At 39.1% G+C, this 23,271-nt stretch overlaps 1 protein-coding gene across 4 annotated transcripts in view; it reads right to left on the bottom strand.

Moving 5' to 3' along the window:
* The window catches only part of TFPI (tissue factor pathway inhibitor), a 55,755-nt gene extending 34,034 nt beyond the window's left edge, over positions 1–21,721 (bottom strand). Inside the window, exons 1-3 of one of the 4 annotated variants that reach the window (XM_030580571.1) lie at positions 21,348–21,721; positions 10,897–11,018; positions 1,806–2,006 (exon numbers count right to left, since the gene is read on the bottom strand). In XM_030580571.1, the coding sequence (XP_030436431.1) occupies positions 1,806–2,006; positions 10,897–11,014 (319 nt within the window). In that variant the 5' untranslated portion in view covers positions 11,015–11,018; positions 21,348–21,721. The remainder of the gene's footprint in view (positions 1–1,805; positions 2,007–10,896; positions 11,019–21,347) is intronic. The other 3 variants (XM_030580570.1, XM_030580572.1, XM_030580569.1) reach the window with 3 other exon arrangements.
* Between the last annotated feature and the right edge of the window lie 1,550 nt (positions 21,722–23,271).

Raw genomic sequence — 23,271 nt, 5'->3', positions numbered from 1 at the left:
CTAGGAGGGAGATGAAGCACTGGAACGGGCCACCTAGGGAGGTGGTGAAATCTCCATGCTTAGAGGCTTTTAAGGCCCAGCTTGACAGAGCCCTGCCTGGAATGATTTAGTTGGAGTTGGTCCTACTTTGAGCTGGGGGTTGGACTAGATGACCTAGACGTCTCTTCCAACCCTGCTCTTCTATGATTCTATGACTATAGCACTTCTGAAGGCTGATTTCACAAGGATAGAGCCCTAAGCACTTTATGATTATTATTTAACAGAAAGCTTGGTGTTCCCTGAATACTCAAACTCATATTCTATATAAAATGTCATTATCAACTCTTCTACAGAATAGTAATCTGGCATTGTTTTCTCAAAGGTCTTTTTCATATAAGTTTTGCTTTTGAAATACTCAAGTTAAGTTGCTATAACTATAATAAAGACGATCTAGTCTTATTACAAAATGCATCTAACTGTAGCCAAACATTTCTCTAATAGATCCTCCTTACACAATATCCAGTTTCAGTATCAAGTTCAGACAAAGCAATACTTCCCAACCACAAATTGCTGACATCTATGAGAGATAAACAAGGAAACAGGAGATATACCACCTTCACATCAAAATGACTTCTGTGATTGATATGAGATTTTAATATGCTGTATGAGAAATTTTCTTACTTATGCCAAATTTACAGTATAATTTGTAAAGGTATGGACACCTACAGGCCCTTTGAAAGTGAGCAGGATGTTTAAGTGTTCAGTTCTTACAAAAAAAAAATCAAGCCATTCAATTTCCCTCCCTCTTCAATACCAGAGTAAACACTATCCACATTTCGTCCAGATTGACAGCATAACTGTACGTTTGGCATCTTAAATGTGTATCTTGGTATGATCCTATTATTTTGTTTCTACCAGTTAGCTGATGAAGCCTCATTCAGACTGTAAAACTTAGCAATTTACAGGCACTACAGAGAAACAATGATTAAGGATATTATCTGTGAGCATTATTAATGATTATTTCTGCCCCTTTGCCAAGTAGCTGTGGCAAATGTCTGAGGTCTTGCAGATTGTCTTCTCAGTGTAGGAGAAGCTGGAGATGTGAGTCTGGGTATATTTTAAGAATAACTTTATTTACACCAGTGCCGGAACAGAAGGGTTTATCAGCATCCAGACAATCCCTTCTTTCAGCAGTGTCAGCCTGACATTCAGGGAGCCTCAAGAATTGATTTTACACAACAACCTTTACCCAGAACCTTGCAGAGAAAAACCTTCACACCACATCTTCCCAAGACAGAAGATCTGCTCACACTAAGAGTGTGTCTACACTGTAATCACAGAGTGTAATTACTGCTTGAATAGGCATACCCAAACTAGCTTTATTCTAGCTATCTCAGGTTCCAGAGCAGTGAAGTCGCGGCAGTGCGCACTGTATAAACCTACCTGGAACCCTGGATAATTGCTAGCCTGCATCAAAGCATGTGCGCTGCTGCAGCTTCATTGTTCCAGGACTAGCGTTTAACTAGATTAAAGCTAGTTTGAATACATCTGCTTGAGATGTAATCACACCCTGGGACACCACACCTATAGACATACTCTCCAAAAAAGAATTTGGATGACTATGTAGCAGCCCCACCTGGTGACCCCTGTTATAACAGTATTATTGTGATTATTATTGTTATTGATATAGCCCCTACAGGCAGAAGGCCCCATTGTTCTGGGAAACAAACAAGAGATGGCCCCTAGCCCTAAGAACTCACAATCTAGATATAAGACACCATAAGAATATAAAGGACATGCAGGAGGACAGGAGAAAGGATACTGACCTGATACCACACACATCTCCTGACATTCTTCTAGTGTTAAGAAGTTGTTCTTATTGCCATGGCATCCACCGTATTCAAACATCTCACACTGGCGGGTTTGAATGTTGAAGTGATACCTTGTATATATTGCTTTACATTCACCGCCATCTGCCTTCAAAGCACAGATTGAATTTCCGAGCTTCAGTGGTGGTAAAGCAGCACCTATGATGGTGGGGAGAAAGGTAGTATGATATTAAGTGTTGTGAAGTTAGTTTGGGAATTTAGCAATATATCTTCAACGGGATTAGAGATTTAAACACTGGCCCAGATTACAGCTCTGACCCCGAGACCATTTTACCTTTGCTCTGTCCCTTGCCCTTGCTCCTGCACTCTTTGAAAGGCATGGCATAATATTTGGCCCTTGATGTTTTGTACAGCTTTAATATATGCTTATAAAAAAATAAGATCATCCGTATCAGAAACCCAGTTCTAGAAGTGGAACTCTGATTGATGAGGGATTTCTATATCCTATCAAAACAGTTCAAATTTTAGATCATAAGGACCACACTGGGTCAGAACAATGGTCTGTCTAGCTCAGTATCCTGTCTTCTGACAGTGGCTGGTGCCAGATATTTCAGAGGGAATGAACAGAACAGGGCAATTAGAGAGTCATCCATCCACTGTCATCCACTCCTAGCTTCTGGCAAACAGAGACTAGCGACACTCAGAGCATGGGGTTGCATCTCTGATCATCCCGGCTAATAGCTACTGGTGGACCTATCTATGAACTTATATAGTTCTTTTTTGAACCCCATTATAATTTTGGCCTTCATGACATCCCTGGCAATGAGTTCCACAGGTTGAGTGTGTGTTGTGTGAATGAGTACTTTTGTTTGTTTTAAATTTTCTACCTATTAATTTAATTCGATGACCCATAGTTCTTGTGTTATAGTCTGCATACAGGTTTAAGACTAAACATCTACAACTAGACAGTTGAAAAACTGTCATCCAAACAGTTTTCAATCAAAATATTTTTGACTGAATCATTTTTTTTTGTCAAATTACATAGATTTTGATGAAATTTTATTTTGAACACAGCTGGAAAAGTAATTCTGAAAATGTCACAAAAAGTTGTTTCACTATTTTCCTAGTGGTAAGTTTCAAAGGTGTTCCTTTGACTTTTTGTTTTGAAATTTATTTTATTTTATATATTAAAGTAAAAAGAAAGAAAAATGGTCAAAATAAAAAATTATTTCAGTTGACCCCAAATTAAAATCATTTTGGAATTTTGTTTTGCATTTTTAAATTTTGTTGTGTGTGTGTGTGTGGGGGGGTGTCTTTTCATCTCAATTTGAAAATAAATTGAAATCTCACTTTTTTTTTTCAGAATAGAACATCCATTTCCTGACCCACTCTAGTTAAACCGCCCAGTTCCCCTTAGATGACCCTTGGATTTAACCACTTTTTTTCCTCAAGGTAAAATAGAACTTTCCATTTGAGTAAAAAAATACCTGCCTCTCAGAGGAAGTAGACATTTGGGTCTAGAGTGAAGCTTATAAACTAGAGTTGTATGTTGTTGTGTTTTGTTTGTTTGTTTGTTTTTTGTTTTTTTTAAACACACACTGCACTGCATTGGAACTTAGGCAAAATTTCTCCTCAGCTACTGATGCAAAGGTTATTGAGTAGCTGCTACAATGTGCACTTCTTGGGACCTGCAGGAAGAATTCTGGTTTCTGTGAAAGAGTCACAGGGTAACCCAAAGAGTGAAGTGTGCGCTTTGTTCAATGTCTGGGGAACTCAAATCTGCTATCCAACCATCCTACCAGGTAACTAGCACTCTCAGGGTACTAGCAGGGAGCAGTCCCTATGTCACCCAATGGACAGCAACCAGCCCCTGTGAAGAGGGTGCAAGGTAAGGAGAAGGCTCCTCCCCCTCTCCCCCTCTTCTCTTCCACCCAAAAAATATTGGGCACAGTTGAGCCTTTGTAGTTTTTTCTATTTAGATCTCTTAGGTGTTAATGCTATTAAATAATTAGGATGACACCATACACGCAGACAAATGCCGCTGGAAATGAGCTAGAATGAGTAGGAAACTCTAGCACTGAAATAGAGGGCAGCCTTTGAACAAACAAAACCAGAACGGTCCTCCAGAGGGCAGCACCATTCTATTAAATCACACACGCTACTAAGTCATAAACTTATTCATTGCAACTCATAGGACTGCACAAACACTCTATTTTTTAAACTTTATTAAGAAGTAAATCTGTAAAATCATTAAGGTGTGCACTTTAGAATATTTAGATTAAAGTAAATTGACTTGAGTTGAAAAGCTGAAATCTATGCCTTTTAATATGCAATATAGCTTGATAGTACTGACATATTAACTATAGCAGAAGTCTTGTTAGCTAGACTGTACTGCTGAGACTGTATGGGGATGTTACTGTAGTTGAAGATCCAGTTAAGTACCCCTGTGGATGAAGCTCTTTCACTGTTTACATTATACCAGGCACCCTTTTCTCCCTTCTAGGGTTGTAAAAGTTTTAGAGGTATATGCATGTGTTTTTATTGAAAGCCAGACTGACAGCACTTCAAACTCAAGCCTTCCCATAGAACACACACAAAATAGAATATGGTAGTGCAAGATTTTCCTCACCAAAATTAGTCAGAGTGAGGGCATAGGTTATTCTCCTTATGCCATTTAAAGCATTGAGCTCTCTTAAGACTGCCCACAAGGATACCCATGCAATGGCTCAGGGGACAAGGCGAGAAAGAAAGGGGACAGGAACTCACATCACATCACAACTGACACTAAGTAGAATCTGAGTGCCCAGTCTCAGTTGAGAAGCTAATGCAGCCTGGTCCCTCCAGTCCCTCTAAGACACTGAACTGCCCCAATCACTTCTGGTGCCTCCAAGTCAGGCTAAAGACACAATGGTAAAAACTCTGCATTGCTGTTGGCCAACCTGTGCCTATTCTCTGATATTTATTTTTTAATTTGCAAAAATGGCCTAATCAAAAAAAAAACCCTTTAAACGCCAGATTTATGCTGATTTACTCTAGCTGAGACTCTATTCACTTAAATGGAACTATATAAATTGCAGGGAAAGGACTAATTTCCAATACTGTTAATATCATAACTTCATGGCCTTTAAATGAACCATTTAAAAATTAATGTCTTCTATGATGAGAACACGAGAGACTGTAAAGGACTTAATCAGATTTTATATTCCTAAAACAGGTAGCTAGGCAACAAAATCTGGATCTAAGTGCCTAATTTTAGTCACTTCCATTTGAAAATTGTCTCTAAAGGTTTGTATCTCAGTTCCTCCTCTATAGGATATTTATAGGTTTTTCTATCACAAAATGCTGATTCACTGAAATCTGCACCTTCCATAGGAATGATTCTGTCAAAATTCTGATGGAAACTAGGTAGGTTTTCAATGGAATCCTGCTTGTCAGGCAAGTTTCTGATGAAAACATGTCTGGTTTGCTGCCAACTTGCCTGAACCTCACAGGTCTGTGGCTCCTAAGTAGCTTGGTCTCCTCGGCTTCCCAGGTCCAAGCAGCAGGCCAGGGGGGCTGCTGAAGAGCCCGGGTTCCAGAGATTTCCAGGTCTCTGCCAGGTGGGCCACCTCACAGTCAGGGCTTCCAAACATCCTGGCTACGGGGCAGCCTAGAAGCCTAGGGAGCCTCAGTTCCTTGTTCAGTTCTGTCATTTAGTCCTTTTCAAAAGGCAATTTTGGAATTCCCATGCCACATGTCTCAATTTCATTTTTTATTCTATTTTGCAAACAATTTTATTGTTGTTGAAATTTTGGAACTTCCCACAAAGTGGGATTCCCAGTGTCCAGCCAGGTCCAGATATTTACCTACTTCAAACTGGTGTTGTGAGGGTCAACTCATACTGGTTGAAGGTGTGCTGAGATTCTTAGATAAAGGGTATCATATTAAAGTGTTAGTGATCCTCTCTTCTCAGAATACCCATGAAAACTCAAGCCTCTAAAATGAATCTAAGTCAGTGGGGCATGAAAAGAGGGCATAAAAACCTTTTGTGCTTCCCAGACTCAAGAGGTCCAGACACATTGCTACATCAACACATTTAGAATCCTACATGTTGTCACATCTATGCCATATGATACTGTCTCCATCTTATTAAGCCAAATTACAAGGCAGAATGAGCATGTAAATTTAATCATAGACCATATGATGAGGACGAATAAATTACTATCTAAGAGGAGGTTTGCTGCTCAGTGAATGAGAAGAATAATCTGTCTCAGCGACTAGCTATTTTCCAGTCAAAACCACAGAAACAAATGACTGTGTTACTTCCCAAAGCCTTTCCTCAGTTTACAATGGGAATGACACTGGAACTATTGTTGTAACATTGTTGTAGGACTGCAAATGTGTGTATTGTACATGCCCTGTTCTACACTGTCTCAAGCTGTGAACACATTTATTTTCTTATGAATTATAGTATCAATATAGAGACTCAAGAAAATGTGCACTGTTGAAGTCACAAAAGGCCAAATTCTCCCTTTTTGTACAAAGGCCAAGTAAATAAACTGTATGAAAAAGGGTTTTCTGTGGGATTCAGAAGATTGGAACCACTCCACCAGTCTCTGGAGCATTAGTAGAGCTGTTTCTCATTGTTTTAAACTCAGCAGTCTCATCTCCTTTAGTTGATTTGGAATTAGCTTTATTTTCCCAGCAATAATGAAGAGTTCTAAAATGGATGAGAGTTTGGCCAGTGGATCTGTATGGGCACAGATCCACCTTTACCCATTTCACACTTACAGGATAAGGCATTTGCCTAGCACTGCTCTGTTGATTACAGGTGCTGCAGATCCGCCTTCATACACAGTCTTCTGCTCCCTTCACAGTTGAATTATACTGATTCTGCTCCATTTTGATCCCTACATTCTGGTGGTGTGCCTAGAATTTACACCTTAGTGAAGGCTGATGAAACTTCAAGAGAAACATATCTCCTTGACTAATCTTAGGAAGAAAATAAATTAAGCATCCATATAATATGCCAACCCAAGAGAGTTTCAGAAGAAAAGTCTGTAAAATCATCCCAGAGGTATATATACCCATAACCCAGGAATATTCTGTTTGATGCACTAGAGATCAGAATTTGATCCAATTTCTCAGAAAACATTGCTTTAAGGAATGCTTACAGCTGAGCTTTTGGGTATAGGGTCCATGTACAGTGGCTACCATTTAAAAAGTCTGTATTTATCAACAGTTTCATCAGAGTGTTATGTCAGAGGCCTAATATAACATCTTTATAATTCTGTTAGTAGGTCATCTTGTAGCTTGAGGCATGTAAAACCCAGGTTTATGTGAACAGACAAGAAATATTGATAAAGCTTGGTCAGCACAGTTGAAAACTGCACTTTTTTTCCCTGGGTAGACATACCCAAAGAGCCCAGCTTGACTTTTATATCTTGAGTTGAATATTCAGGGCTAATGGTTAAAAAACCAACAACCATCATTTACTTACCAAATGAATAGACTCAATACCAAAATCATGGAGACAATAAATATAAGATCCATAATGGCATTGTTACAAACTCACATTTCAGAGCCGAACTATACTTTAACTCAGCTTTGAAAATAAAACCTAGGGATCCAATCATCTGCATTAGAAATATTTTACACAGGAATATTTCAGAGCTTGCATGTGCAGTGCTTTCTCTTCTGTTTGCTGAAGTTACTTATTTCACTCCACCCCAGGCATCTTTCAGTAGTTATTCTTATTTGTAAAGATATGCTGTCGTCATTATAAGCTTTCTCATAAATGCTTTTTTTCTTTGATAAGTATTATCAATACTAAACAGCTTGTCATTGATGAAAAAGGGGTTTCTTTTTCTCTCTCTCTGTCAGTTTCATTTGACGACTTACCACCCACACACTGCTAAGAGCCTTTCTTACCAGGATATCTGAATCCTCAGACTGTCACATTAATTCTTGATAAACTTTCACATCATAATAACAACACATTTGAATGTCAGTGACTCATTTGTTTTAAACTTCAGATCAAATAAAGGGCACCCAGCCACAAGTGGTATCATGGGACATTTTACGCAACATGGAAACAGTTATGTAACAGGTTGGCATTTTCTGTAACTTTTTGATACCCTTATTCTTGTAATTATTTATTATTTGAGCACTGACACTGATCTCAGCGCCATGCAGAACATATTGGAACACTCTCTATCCTGCTGAGCTTCCAGTTCTCAAACTGCCGTAATTTAAACAACATGGGGGGGGGGGGGTAGATACAGTCTCTTTTACTCAAAAGGATCCCAGAGCATGATTTTACATGTTCTTTGGGTTTAAGAACCACTTTATCCACCACAGAAATAGAACCTAGGGTGGATTTCTGGAGTGACACATGGGAGCTGTTTAGCAGCAATCAACACCACTCTACAACTGCTTAGGATAGGAAGTAAACACCATAAGTGAAATTCCGCCCTGAATGAAGTCAATCAGAGTTTTGCTGTTGACTACAATGGGACCAGGATTTCATTCCACATCTAAGAAAATTGCAGGAGGAATTTTAGGTAGGAAAAACCTAATTATAGAATAGGAATTTGGTGAGAACATCAGACAGCAGCCCTCCTTTTACAAAAAGTGCTATGGAGTCCTTCATGGATGCAAGAGGACTTGGTTTCATATCTCAAAGACTAACTTTTTTTGATTTGGAATCTGGATCCAAGATGTGGGAATGCTCAACATAATGAGTTCATGACTGGTTTTCAAGTTATTGGTTGTGAAAGAATCACAGACTTGAGAAGGGGGTTGAGTTTTCAGTTGTGCTTAAAAACAAAAACAAGCAGTAAGCTGTAAGCACTGTGCTTTGTTGTTCATGACCCTTCCCTCCCACCCCCAAAAAGATCGTGAAGCTTAGTCTACTAGGCTTTTTAGTTTAGTAATTGAACTAGAAATTGAAATGGTCTGTGCAACAATTTATCAAGGCTGTTGAAATTGTAACAAGAAACAAGAGTTTCACAAGCTATTAGGAAGCAATGAGTTTGTCAAAAGAAAATGTTTGTACTGTACAGTATAGAAAGGATGCATGTTATGCAAGGTCATGTCAGCTTTTGCAAAAAAGGGAGTTTATTTTTAGACTTCAAGGCTGAGAGGTAAATGTAAGGGCAAATTTCTCCAGAATGATCCAACCTGATTATGAAAGGAGGGAATTTATTTGGTGCAGAGCTAGGATGTTATTTTCAAATTTGATGACACTGATTAAAATAAAATCTGACTACACTGACTATATTTCTATTGTAGCTGATGACTATGCAGAATTAATACTTTTATCTCATGAACATTGGTGGGGGTGATGACTGTTCATCCTGGGCTAGATATTCCCTCCCTGATGCTAGAGCTATAAAGCCCATCCTGAGTCTATAGAGTGCTAATCCTATTCTGATATCCTCCCAATCACTTAGTGGCTGCCACCTTGTCATAAACAGATAGTTAAGGATTAACAAACAGGGACCCCAAACACCTGACCAGAGGACCAATCAGAAGACAAGATACTTTCAAATCTCATGGGACAGAAGCCTTTGTTTGTGGGTTTTGGGTTTGGCTTTGTTCTCTCTGGGTCCTGGATGGGACTAGAAGTGCAACCAGGTTTCTACCAATCTCCCTGCTACAGTCTCTTATCTATTCAGAATTGTGAGTAAGAAAAGGCGGTCATAGTCTTTTAATTTGTTTTTTTGTTTCATTTGCATATGTGTACTTGCTGGAAGTAGCTTAAATTGTGTTTCTGCTGGAGAAAGTTTCTTTCTATTGTTTACAAGTTGAAAGACCCTGTCACTGTTTACCATCTAAAGTGCAGAGATAAACCTTTTACTTTTTTCTTTCTTTCTTATTAAAAGTTTTGCTTTTAAGACCTGTTTAATTTTTTTCTCCTAGTTAAGGTTCAAGGGAATTGGTGGGGAGAAGGGAAGGATAAATTTTCTCTTTGTGTTATATTCACGCAGCTTGTATTGCCTCTGGGTGAGGGGGAAGGTAACACTCCTCTCGGTGTGGTGATTCAAAAAGTTGAATCAGGTGATCTCCTAGTGTTCCCAGGGTGGGAAGGAGCTGGGAGGAAGAAGGAAGGGGGGAGGGAATGGCTTATTTCCCTTTGTTGTGAGACCCAAGGAATCTGGGTCCTGGGGTCCCCTGGGAAGGTTTTGGGTGGACCAGAGGGGCCCAACCTATTGAGAATTAGGTAATCTAGTGTGAATGCCTGCTTACAGATGCGTTTATATGCCCATTACTGCCATGTCACCATAGGCCAGGATTTGCCTTGTATTGATGTTGTCATACTGTGTTCTGAATGGCTTAGAGAAAAAGACCTGTTACATTTTGAAAACTGCATCAAAATTTTTAAAACATGGCCTCTTAGTTTTTCCCACGAAGCTAATGTCACATGCAGTTAATACATTTGCCTGTGCACATGTAGTAACTGTGTATCTAAAATGGGCATGCCTAGAAAAAACTGATGTGCCTGGGTAAGGGGTAGTCTTTAGTTGCACCGTAAGAGGAATAACTCTTGAAAAGAAGAGCGATTCTGTGAGCTCCAGTTTTATGGAGGGAAGGAGAGTGGTGTATCCCCACCCACTACCAGAGCCATCATATTCCTTCCCCTGGTACATGTGGAGAGTACAGCCATGATTCCGCCTACTCCCCAAACACGCAAGGAACAATCCTTACTCCCTGCCCAATTGCATAGGACACATTCACAGTATAACTCTTATGGAGTGATGTTAGCAGCTGGCATGGGGTTTATTTGGAATTGTAGCGTTTCAAAAGGGTTGGGAGACAGTCCAGAAGCTGTAGCTTGGAAAGAGCTTCACAACTGGTTTACACATACACACACACACACTCTACTTCACAAGATCTGACATTTTTATGCCACATTCTTAGTATCTCACTGCAAGGGCTACAGTCCAATACATTATTTAGGACTGCTCTTTGCTCAGATAAGGTCCAGTTCTGCTTCCACTGAGTTCAATAGGAAAGCCCTCTGGACTTTAGTGGTGAAGGTTAAGGTCCATGATTCTTGTTTCATGCAATTTCAGATGGCGAAAGAGTTAAACTTGTAAACTCTTACCTGGAATGTCCTGGTCGTCTTCTCCATCTTTTGAGTCTGCAGTCACATGCCATGGGACACAGCCCAACAACAGGAGTAAGGTAGTAACTAAGAAACAGCCTCTCTTCATTTCTTTCATCTTTCTGAATAACATACAAATACAATTGTCATAAACAGATAGCTAAGGGTTAACGTCTCTTTCACCTGGAAAGAAGTATCTGAAGCACCTGACCAGAGGACCAATCAGGAAACAGGATTTTTTCAACTCTGGGTGGAGGGAAGTTTGTGTGTGAGTCCTTTGTTCTTGGTCTTCTGCCTGTATGCTCTCTCAGCTATGAGAAGGATTTTTTCTCTTTCCTGCTTTCTAATCTTCTGTTTCCAAGTTGTAAGTACAGAGTTCATAAAAACAATAAGGGTTATTGTTTTTTTCTTTTGTATTTACATGTCTACAGTTGCTGGAGTGCTTTAAATTGTATTCTTTTTGAATAAGGCTGTTTATTAAATATTCTTTTAAGCAATTGACCCTGTATTTGTCACCTTAATACAGAGAGACCATTTTTATGTATTTTTCTTTCTTTTTATATAAAGCTTTCTTTTTAAGACCTGTTGGAGTTTTTCTCTAGTGGAGAACTCCAGGGAAATTGAGTCTGTACTCACCAGGGAATTGGTGGGAGGAAGAAGTCAGGGGGAAATCTGTGTGTGTTAGATTTACTAGCCTGACTTAGCATTCCCTCTGGGTGAAGAGGAAAGTGCTTGTGTTCCCAGGACTGGGAACGGGGAGGGTGGAGTCCCTCTGTTTAGATTCACGGAGTTTGCTTCTGTGTATTTCTCCAGGAACACCTGGAGGGGGGAAGGGAAAAGGTTTATTTCCCTTTATTGTGAGACTCAAGGGATTTGGGTCTTGGGGTCCCCAGGGAAGGTTTTTGGGGGGACCAGAGTGCCCCAAAACACTCTAATTTTTTGGGTGGTGGCAGCTTTACCAGGTCCAAGCTGGTAACTAAGCTTGGAGGTTTTCATGCTAACCCCCATATTTTGGACGCTAAGGTCCAAATCTGGGACTAGGTTATGATAACAATAAATACTTAATAAAGTTTCCTGAGAAACAATGCTGTTCAGAAGAATATGAAAAAAAATCCTGATCCACAAGATTTTGAACAGTATAATATACTTTTACATATATGACTAAGTACACTGTAGCTCATGTGAGATATACGTGCATGTGTGTGTGAGAGAGAGAGTGTGTGTGTGTGTATGTGAGAGTGAGAGAGAGAGAGAGAGATATGTGTAAAGAAAACATAGGTCTAGATTCTCAGCTGTGCTCTGCAAGGGATCAGGTTTCAGCTCTCTGATTCTGAGATCCCATCCTCAGCACAGATTAGAAACACAATTAAGAGTCACCAAGCAGTTACATTTATTTTAAGATACAATTTAAAGCATATCCCAGAGCATGGATTTCTTTAGATGCGGCATTTCAGTTTCCAAAGCCAACTTCAGTTTAACTCCTTAAAGAAGATTTACATTGTACAAGTGATCAACTAAATTGATTGCACAACAACTAGGATTCTATCTGAAAATATATCTATCTATACATATATATTTAAAACAAAATATGATTAATTTAAGTTCATTGGCCATATTTTCTGCTGGTAGAATTCCACTGAAGAAAATAGTGTTATGCCTGCAGAGAATTTGGCCCTATATATTTTGAGAAAAGTCATTCACATAATTTATCACCACAAGCTACTAAAGCTCCTTTTCTAGAATTTTGCAAGCAAAAATGGTATTTGTATGTATGAGTGATAAAGAATGCAGGGGTGTGCATGTAAATCTAGAGGCCACTTTTTGAAAATCTGACTTCTGGTGCCTACATTTGTTTTGTTTTACAGAAACAAAACACCTTCACACTAATCAAAAATACCTTAATTGTTCCAGAATATTAAGTGGATAATGAGATCACTGAGAAAAATTGTGCACCCATCAATTACCCAATGCAGAGAGGGATTATCTGTATTGCAACACCCTTTAGAAGAACAGAGCATGCACTTTTCTTCATTGCAGGCAAGCTCTCAAATAAGTGCAAGGACTACATTTGTTCCTCGCCCCTCCATTACGCACCCAGAGATCATCTCACCTAACAATGTCTAGATACGGTGCTTTACAAAGATAGCCAACGTCATTGTTGTGCTTTAGGGCTAGATACATCATGGGACTTAGGGGCCTAACTTCTGCTTTAGGTGCCTAGGTCCAACATATAGTCACCACTGAGATCTAGAATTGCCAATTTTGGTTGGATGTATTCCTGGAGATTTCATCATATGACAATATTTAATTAAAAATTAATCTTTAATTCCTGGAGATTCCAGGCCAATCCTGGAGGCTTGGTAACCCTACCAATATCCTCAAAAGCCTGCTCAGGTTCTGCCTAATCCTGTAAGTGCATAAATTCCCCAGTTGCCTACATTTCTTCCAGGAAAGTCTCTTAGGCATCCAAGTTTTCTCTGATTGGTATGTGAAAAACCACCGACGTCCCAATGCTGCCAAGTTGCTCAGCTATTTAACTTGCACATAAGCCCCAGCAGAATTCTTACACAACCTGACAACCTCTCTCCTCACACTACTTGTAAACTCAGATACAGAAGAAGAAGGGGCCTATTATCTCAATCCTGCCTGGCTTAGCTTGTTACATCAGATACATGGGAGGTGTCATTTTCTTTGGTTATATGAACATGGATTTATGAGAGGAATATTGTCTCAGTCAGACTTTGGGCCAAACTTTTAGTTCACTAGAAAAATGAAAGCATTACTAGCTGTAACCTACATCTATCATTTCTATCTGACCAGGAAACATTAACATTTTTTCTTCCCTCACAACAGCCTTTGGAAGCAGGGAATTATCACCACCACTTTACAGATGGAGAACAGAGGCATATGAGCCCAGATCCTCAAAAGTTAGGAATCTAAATATCTTTGAGGATCTGGGCCATAGAGATTAGTTTATTTGCAGTGGCCACACAGAAATCATGGCAGGGCCACAAACTGAACCCTGATCTTCAGTCCCAGTCAGTGCCTTAATGACAAGAATATCATTCCTCTCCTGATAATTGACAAGTGATATTTTTTCCTTCTGTTTATTCAGTTTAATTCCAATCTCTGGCCTTTATATGTAAATGAAAGCAGAGATGAAATTCTGAAAACAAAAATCTAGTGAAAAAAAACATAGAGCACACAATGAGTATTAGAAGTAATTTGTAATGCATGAACCATCCAAAATTCAATCTGGATCCAGTAAGGCTTGAAAGGTTTTTCCCACTGAAATTTTAATATTTCATGTGGCTAGTGATGCTGAGGTATATCGTCATTCAATGTGTTCTATAAGAAATGAGATTTGGGGGATTGAGGGAATTGTTTTAACAGAAGAAAAACTACATTGTTAAAGTCTTTCATGGCTCCATTATATTTTTCTGCCAAACTAAAGAAAGAAACACAGTTGCCTTTCATTTGTTTCATATGCTTCATTTCAGCTCTTGCCCCTGCCATTTAAAATAATCTATCCATATTATATTTTGGCAAGGTTTCAAGAAGTTGAAACTCATGTTGTGTTCAATAACATGATATGATTAGATTGTATTTCTAGAACCAGATTTGGAAAGGGTTAATTTCTGCTCAAGATATAATAATTGGTCTTTGGATGAAGCAAACTGATTTTTAATTAATAAAATAATTCTGAAAAATCATACAAACAGCAATGAAACTGAAGTTCTCGCCACATGTTGTCAAGAGAGATTCCATGGTACTTTTCACAAAGGTAGTGTTTTATGTTCCCCTGCCAGGGGCAGCTCCAGGCACCAGCATGCCAAGTGCGTGCTTGGGGCGGCAAGCCACAGGGGGCACTCTGCTGGTCGCCACGAGGGCGGCAGGCAGGTTGCCTTTGGCGGCATGCCTGCGGAGGGTCCGCCGGTCCCGCGGCTTTGGCGGACCTCCCACAGGCGTGCCGCCGAATCCGCGGGACCGGGGACCTCCTGCAGGCAAGCCTCCGAAGGCAGCCTGCCTGCTGTGCTTGGGGCGGCAAAATACCTAGAGCTGCCCCTGTCCCCGGCCCAGTTGTCACTTATGCAAGTAGTCACTTTAGCTTCAGTTGGCTTACTCATGGGAGAAACGGATTTCAGGGTTAGACACAAAGTAAGAATATTATATCTTCCCAAACTCCAATTGCTATTTTCATTAGATAAATATTATTATTTCCTTCCTGTCCCTAAATAGTAGCATTGCTAGCACTATTATAATGGCCCACATCATTATAATAGTCAGTATGTTCCATCCAGAGTTGAATGATCCATAGAAAGTTCTCCCACCATCTCCATACTAGAGGAATTTCTTGTTATCTTGCTACAAGAATCTTCTGCACTTTCTCCAGAAAGAAGTTCTGTGGATTTCACCAACAACTACTGACTGACTTTCTGATGCCAAATGTTTTCAATTAATTCATTTCAATGTCATCAGCTGAATTTACTTGCATGTCTTACCTCACCCTGTCATCTGCATTAATCTTTCTGACTTGCCTTTCTAGACTCAGACTTTAAGGCCAGATAGGACTGTTACGCTCATATTTGTCTGACCTTGTTCACATTGCAGGACACAGAACCTCACCCATCCACTGCTGTAGTAGGCCCATAACCTCTGGCTGAGTTACTGACATCCTCTAATCTTGATTTAAAGACTTCAAGTTACAGAGAATCCACCTTTACTCTAATTCAAGTAATCTGTGCCTCATGATGCAGAGGAAGGTGAAAAACCTCCCAGGGTCTCTGCCAATCTGGCCTGGGGAAAAATTCCTTCCTGACCCAAACATGGCAATCAGTTAGACCCTAAGTATGTGGGCAAGACTCACCATCTAGACACCTGGGAAAGAATTCTCTGTAGTAACTCAGTGTCCTGTTGTGGATGGCCCACAAAGCCCTTGTAGGCAATCTCATCATACCATCCCCTCCATAAACTCATCAAGCCCAGTCTTAAAACAAGCTAGGTGTTTTGCCCCTTTATCCTTTGTCTGTTACAAAGTTCTTCCTCCTGCCTGTGTCTGTCTCCATCCATCCTGTTTTACCAATTTCTCTAATCTCACACCCTCCCTATAGAGATTATAGAGACACAACACACTATGCTTCAGGTTAATTCAAGACTGTCTTTAGCTCCTGTTTATATGGACCCATCATCTCCTGGTTATATGTTCCCTACTGAACACACCTAATAGCGGCGCTAATTGTTCATAACTAGCACCACACTCCCATCCTCAATTCAATCCTTCCAGATAAAAACTTAGTTTATATAAAGCAGGTGGTTTTCAGCGTGTATATCATATCTGTATGTAGATAGATATATGTACATCCATATTTTATAATATTATGTATATTTTGTGGAACTGTTAAGGCATTCAGTTAACAGACCTAAATAACCATGTGATCTTATGATTGTAACCTTTGTTCTCCATTCCATTATTCTCACTGTTTGCTGCTTTAACTCACTGTATCATGTCTAAAATTAGACTGTAAGCACTTCTAGGCAATGTAAGTGTTTAATTAGTCTGTCGGGCATCCAGCACATTTTTGGCACTATATTAATAAAAGTAAACATTGAACACAAGAGGTGCCAGGATAAAGGCCTGTGGAACTCTGCAGCTATGGGCTGTTGGAGAGACTGATCGGTTGCCTAGCAATTCCCCTTTGTGCTCTCTCTCTGAAAAGCGGAGACATTTCAAGATATTCCTTTCACTCCTTCCAGGTATTGTAATCAAGAAAGCAACAACTCATGATTCATGTTGCTGATATCAGCAATTGATATCCAGCCTGCTCAGCGGCCGCAGGAAATCACTGACCAAAGGCCACTGACACTGTGATTAATGCTGTTTCCATGTCACAGACTGGCCTGCTTGATGATTAAAAAAAAAACAACTGTTTATTAAGTGTTGCCTGGCCACTGCTTTCTCAAAATATTAAGTGAGACCATTAGCTGAAATGCTTGCTGCCAGGCATCTTTGCCTTTTGAGATCTAGAACATATTTAAGGGTTGCCAGCAGCATGTGCTTCCTTTGGGAAGTATTCGTGCTCTCCTGTCACCAAAGAGCTTAGACAGTCTCCAGTTTCTAATCAGCCAAGAAGGGCAAATGATCCATTTCCATCTTGAGTGACATTCACACAGTGCATGAAAAACAAACAAATAAAAACCAAATCGACTCTGAGGAGGAGTTCAGGAGGACTGTCCAAATTTGCTTAAGCTTCGCTGTATGGATCTAATTCCCCATGTAATTCTATGAGATGCATAAGAATGATACATGTCCAAATAAAATAAAAGGAGTTTGTATGCAAATAATATAGCATCAAGATAGTGACACAAACCCACAAAACCAGTTAAATGAGAAATACAACCAACTGATTCCCTTTAGTACTTAGCTCTAAAAGGTCTGGTTTGGGGTCAAATTCTGCCACCCTTATCCACAGTGACTGTGATGACTCAGAATGAGTAAGGGTGGCAAAATGTGCCCTTTGAGGTTTCCCAACTGCATCCGTTGTCTTTAGGATGTGGATGCATCTTATGATGCACTTTTCTTACCAGTGTCTTTCTTTGTATGTGTAGGTTTGTGGAGAAGGTCTATTTTATCTGAGGCTAGAGAAGCAGTTTTAGTGTATCACATTTATAATTCACTATTTGGTCAAAGGTCTAGACCACATTGTTTCAATAAAGAGTTCTGTACAAGGCATCCTGAACTGCTAGAAATATACTATTACATTCAGTATCTGAGTTAAGTCTGAATTGCAGTTTGTGGTTTACATTAGTACATTTTTTAAATCCATAACCAGGATTATTATATATAGAGAGAGAGACACATTCTAAGTCAGCAATTATTTCGAGAGTGAGTGGAGAATAAATATTTGTCAGGGAATAAAGATAATGCCTGACCTGACATCATTTGAGCTGGGTAAAGAAGTAAAATCAATATCCAAATTAACTGGATTTTAGAATTCCTCAGTCTTTCATGAGTTCATCAGAAGTAGATATTCAGAGACATTTTGTACCATGCCTCACTTTTATGTTTTGAGGAGAATTTGGAATGAGAAAGATTTCTGAGTACTTTCAATCCCTGAAGAGCCCCTATATTTTATTTAATGCCCCACTTTCCATGCTTATGGAGCCCTCCATACTGCTTCTCAAGATAATGTAGGCCTAATTCAAAACTCAGGTGGACCTTGGATCAGTCCCAAGTTTGCGCCTGAACCCTCCCTATATACTGGGACTTATGGATTCCAATCCCTCAGGTTTAAATCTAGAATTCTGGTTTCCTATTCCAGGGATAGGAAATATATATCTTTTTGTTCTCAAAAAATGCTTAACCAGTTTTTGCGCAATCCTTCAAAACCCCCAAAAAGGTTTCATCCCAGGCTGAGAACAAACATATTGTGTATTAAGCCAAAACGGGAAACATTTGACTAAGTAATTAGCATTTGAAAATGACACTTTATAATAGCAACTTGTGTAACCGTAACTATATAACAAGAAGATATTCAGTTGAGGGAGTTTAAGAAGAAATTACTGCATTTGCACAAGGAACAAAAAATCTCAGTGAAACAGTTGCAGTCCTGTTCCCATCCCCCCTTGCCTCTTTGAAAAGAGTATTTTATTGAAAATAGCCCTTACGAGATTGCCAATGTTTGGGTAGTTTCCCAAGAGGAAATTCAGCCTATATAATTGCACATCTGCCTCATTCTCAAGAACAAGTCAATACAGAATGCCCTTTATCTTCTTACTAAATTCCCCTACAGTCAAACATTCCTAGTATATTGCGTCATCTTGGGGGGAATGGGTGAAGGTTCTAACACTTACTGTCTGAGGCTCTTTTTGCAGTTTAGGAATTTCTCATATCAGATAAAAAGAAAAACAAAATCCAGTATCAAATTCAACTGCTGCTTAACAAACAAATGTAACTCTACAAAACCAAAAGTTTTACAAATGCTTGCTTAGTGTTCAATGGAGGCCTTAAGATTTAAGTTTCAAGTGGAATTATTATTTTTAAGGTAGTATATACAATAAAGCACAATTCAAAATGTATTATGTATGACCTTCTGCTCTGGGGATCAGAAGCAACTGGAGCATGTACAATTTTTGCCAATTGCATGCCAGAGACTGAAAGAGATGGACTGAACATGAAGAGTGTATATTAGTGCTCTCTCCATTTACTTCCCCCTACCCCTGATCATACTTGGCCAGATTCAGGTATGCTCACTCCACCAGAGTAGCATCTTACTCCACATGTGGTCCCATTGACTTCAGGACAGGAATGATTCAATCATGCATCAGTGACAGCTTTTCTTTACATCAGAATATCAGGAATTTAAACTCAAGATCTTATTGGCCTATAGAGTTAGAAACAGGAGCATTTTACTACTGGAAAAAGGAGACTCCAGTTCTCCAGTGGGACCATGCCCTCTAGTAAGTCCCAAGATGACTGACTTTAAAGCCATGTCAGAAGGTAAGATAGGTTACTTCTAGAGTTCCCTCTGAGATCTGTACAGTAGAACTAAAGATAACTGTTGCATTTGACTTTACAGTTGGAGAGTTACAAACAGTAGTCCCAATAAACTTTAAAACTTTCTAGACCATTCCTAAAATGGGGTTTTCTGTGGCGTAAGGTTATCTGATGGTCTAGGGTGGTATACAGGCCTTTTCAACACTGATTAGTGATAACCTACATAACATATACTTGTGAATAATAGCTATACCTGGTCCATGACCCTCCCTGCCTGAAGGTGGGGGAAAGTGAGTGGTAAAGAGGCAGCTGCAAGCCAAATGGGAACTTCCTTATGACAGGACTCCTAACTGTGAATTCCTTTATGATGAGAATCCCCAACTATCCCAAGTGGACTTAGCTCCATTGACTTAAAAGTAGATATGGAAGTTTACACTAACCAACTTAGGATCAGGCCATCTACATACATTGATAAGGTTTACAGAATTTCAATACAAAGTTTCTGAAAGACACTGATTGCTTTAGATTACCAGATGTAAAGGATGTTTAAAAAATAATTCATTTTCCTCCAGGTTTGCTTTTCACTTTTCATTGTAGGCAGGGGACAGGCACCACCAATTTGGTCAACTTAATATACCCTTGCCCCCCCCCACCACCATTTGAAAGCTTATTATGCCTACTTTAAGATGAAATATTACATGGAACTGTCAAGTGGTTCCATTAGGGATAAACAATGATCCCCCCCTTAACATGTTAAAATTACTTGTTTGAAATCTTTACATTTGTTTCATTAGTTTAATGACTCTAAGATATAATATTCAGTTTTGTTGTGACCTTCAAGCTTTGTTACATAACATTATTAGGTGCTAATTCTTGGCAATTCAGAAAGCATGCCCTTATTGTTCCTATCTATCCTACAGCTGAACTTCCTGCCTTCACGTCTGTCCATAAGACTTTCAGGAAGGACGGTTTATTTTACATTTTGCCTAAAGTACTTTTATGACTAATTTAGAGAACTGAGTCACACTGACATTTTTCATATCTCTGTTCCCCCACCCTCGTCATTTTCTCCTTCGTCCATTTTCCCCTCACTGAACATTAGTGCTATGTATCCTTCTTCTCTTATATTCTGTATACCAAATCTAGTGTGTAGTTATTTAGATTTTGTCACTTGTTTTTAAATCCAATTAAATATCATTCTGCTTTCATTACAGAGTTATCATAAAAGAAGCTCAAGTTCATGCTGATCCGAAGTAGAATATTGCACAAATTATTTTTTGTTCTTGTTCTATTTTTTCATTCAGTATGACAACAGTCATTACCTTGTTCATTGTTTAAATAATCTATGGACAAGACAGAGAAAATATTCTTTTGATTTTAATAGTGAGTGAAATTGATTTATAGTTACATGAGATTTGTGTAATTCTGCTACAGCAGACAGAGCATTCTGCTGATTCTTAGAACTGTAATTACCTCTAAAGGCATGGGCTCATAGGATTTGAAAACAATCTAGCTGATGGACCCCAAAACTCTGCCTGAATAAATCTGCCTCTCTCCCTGGAGCTTCCACCGTATTCAGTTCAGTGCAAGCATTGTTTGAAAAGCATGAGACGTTTCATGAGAAACTCTGGGTTACTGATCTAAATTAGCATAAAATGTTTCACTGATGGTTTGGTTCTAAGCAGCCACTTCCAAACTTGCCAAAATGCCCATATGCTGACAAGTTCACTACCAGCAAATAGTTCCTATTGTAAGAGCGCTTAGTCTCTTTAGGAAACAAAAATCTACATTTTTGCAATCCCTAAGTACTAGACTTTGCATCTGGACATCTGACTACAGTACCTAACACATGCTAAGGAAAAACCAACCAAATTTTGACATCCTTTGGGCAGAATTTCTTGCCTTCTTTCCCCAAAGAAAGTCTTTTGCAAAACAAAGACTTTTACAAAGTACTCACCAACCAAATTCCTGTAAGCTGTTCTTTTGAAAGAGAATTGGCGAATTCCTGAAGCCTGTTGAGCTTGCTTCTCTGCTATCAATTCTTGTTGAAGATAGGACTTGGGAGTGAGGGAGATACAATGGGAAAAATGCAATCTGATCCTGCTATAATGCAGCTGTAGCAGCCTGCTGATTACACTGCCAGAGGTTGCTCCTCTGTTTGTTGTGAAGAGAGAGGGTTATTCTGGCTAAGATTCAATGAGATCAGCAGCAGTGGGGGAAGCTTCCTGTTTAGAGTGTTATGACCTCGCCTGCGTTTTAGGGTAACTTTTCTAAATAGCACCAATCACGAAAGAAACATGCTTCCAGTATGAGGAAGCTGGATAAGTGGGAACTCTAAATGCTAACTCAGTTTGTGTACACTTCAGTACATTGATGACAGTCCTCAAGTTGCTTCACTGTTTACTTCACAGAGATATGTTAAAACTTCCCATGTATTCTGCTTGCATCATATTTCCTTTATGTAATAAATAAAGTTCTGTTTAAGAGGAGAATGACTTATCCATTTTACACATAGAATTAGATTCAGCACAGTGTCTACATTGGTTTCTACTGTAGGCAACTATGACTTTCCCTCTGCTGAGGTGCCTTATGCGCACCCAGTACAGCCCCAAGAGCTGGGGGCACTGGCTTGAAGGGGGGCATGGCAAGGGATATGCAGATATGGTGAATCTCTTGACGTATAGGTTTACAGTTTGGGTAAAAATATTGAATGAAACAAACTGAATCACAAGCCATGCTGCCTGATACTATTTTTCTTAATCTAGTAACCTTTACTTCCCAAATCATCATGAAAGATTCAGAATAGCCCCCAAACCAGGCAAAACTGTCCTACTTTAGAGTATTATAAACCCCAAACTCAGATCAGTTTTGGAGGAACTATGCTAAGTTTTAGGCACAGAGGAAGGGTTTTATAGATCTGGATGGAAGTCAGACAAAATTTGCTAATTTCAACTGAAATTAAAAATAAAATATTGATCCCCCACCATGTTCCAAACCTCTTCGAATTTCACTCAACTTTGATCTGTAAATTCTAGCAGGTGTTTCTATGGAAGGGATCAGCCAGACACAATAGCTCCCTTGCCATACATTGGGGCCTAATCTTGTATACACTTACACACAACTTTTATTGTGCATAGTTCCTTTGAAACCAATGGCTCTTCTCACATCAATAAGGTTATGCGTGTGAATATATTTGTAGGGTCAAGACATCGGTTCAGTCACTTCAATGAAGATCCATAAACTTGAATGTTTATTTATCCCCATTACAGAAATTTTATTTATTTATTTATTTATGTATGTATGTTTTGGAGAAACCATATATAAACAACAATATTCTCAGGGATGCAGGGAGAACAATGTCTCTATTTTGATTAAAAATTGGCTAACAAGAACTTTGATAAGTAATGAAATCAAACTAGAGTTCAAATTTTTCACTGTAGACAGAAAGCACAAAATGAGGACAAAGGACAGCATTTGAAGATGATTGTGTTTTCCTTTAGATTTTGATGAGGTAGCTCCAGTTCTCCACATGTACATTCAATTCTCATGATTTACCAAATGACAACTATTTATCTTTGGATTTTCTTTGATTTATAATTAGGAGCTGATAGACTGTGACTGAAGTTGGGAACAGACTTTGAAGATGAAACCAGACTGATCTGAGCTTTCAGCATCACTAAATAAGGTTTGACTTACAGTCTGACCCAAAGCCCACTGAAGTCAGTGGAAAGAATTGCAGTGCCTTTAACAGGCTCCTGCAATCTTTACAAGGTGTCTTTTTTAGTGTCTTTTGCTTTTATTCAGTATATTCAGTGAGATAGAATTTGAGAGTTTTAAATCCCTAGAGTCATTAGAAAAGGGGTGCACCTACACTGCAATTA

This window comes from Gopherus evgoodei, chromosome 11, assembly GCF_007399415.2.
Source record: "Gopherus evgoodei ecotype Sinaloan lineage chromosome 11, rGopEvg1_v1.p, whole genome shotgun sequence".
In the NCBI taxonomy this organism is placed as follows: domain Eukaryota; kingdom Metazoa; phylum Chordata; order Testudines; family Testudinidae; genus Gopherus; species Gopherus evgoodei.
The sequence above is the reverse complement of the archived record's forward strand: the minus strand, read 5'-3'. Positions and strand labels throughout refer to the sequence as shown.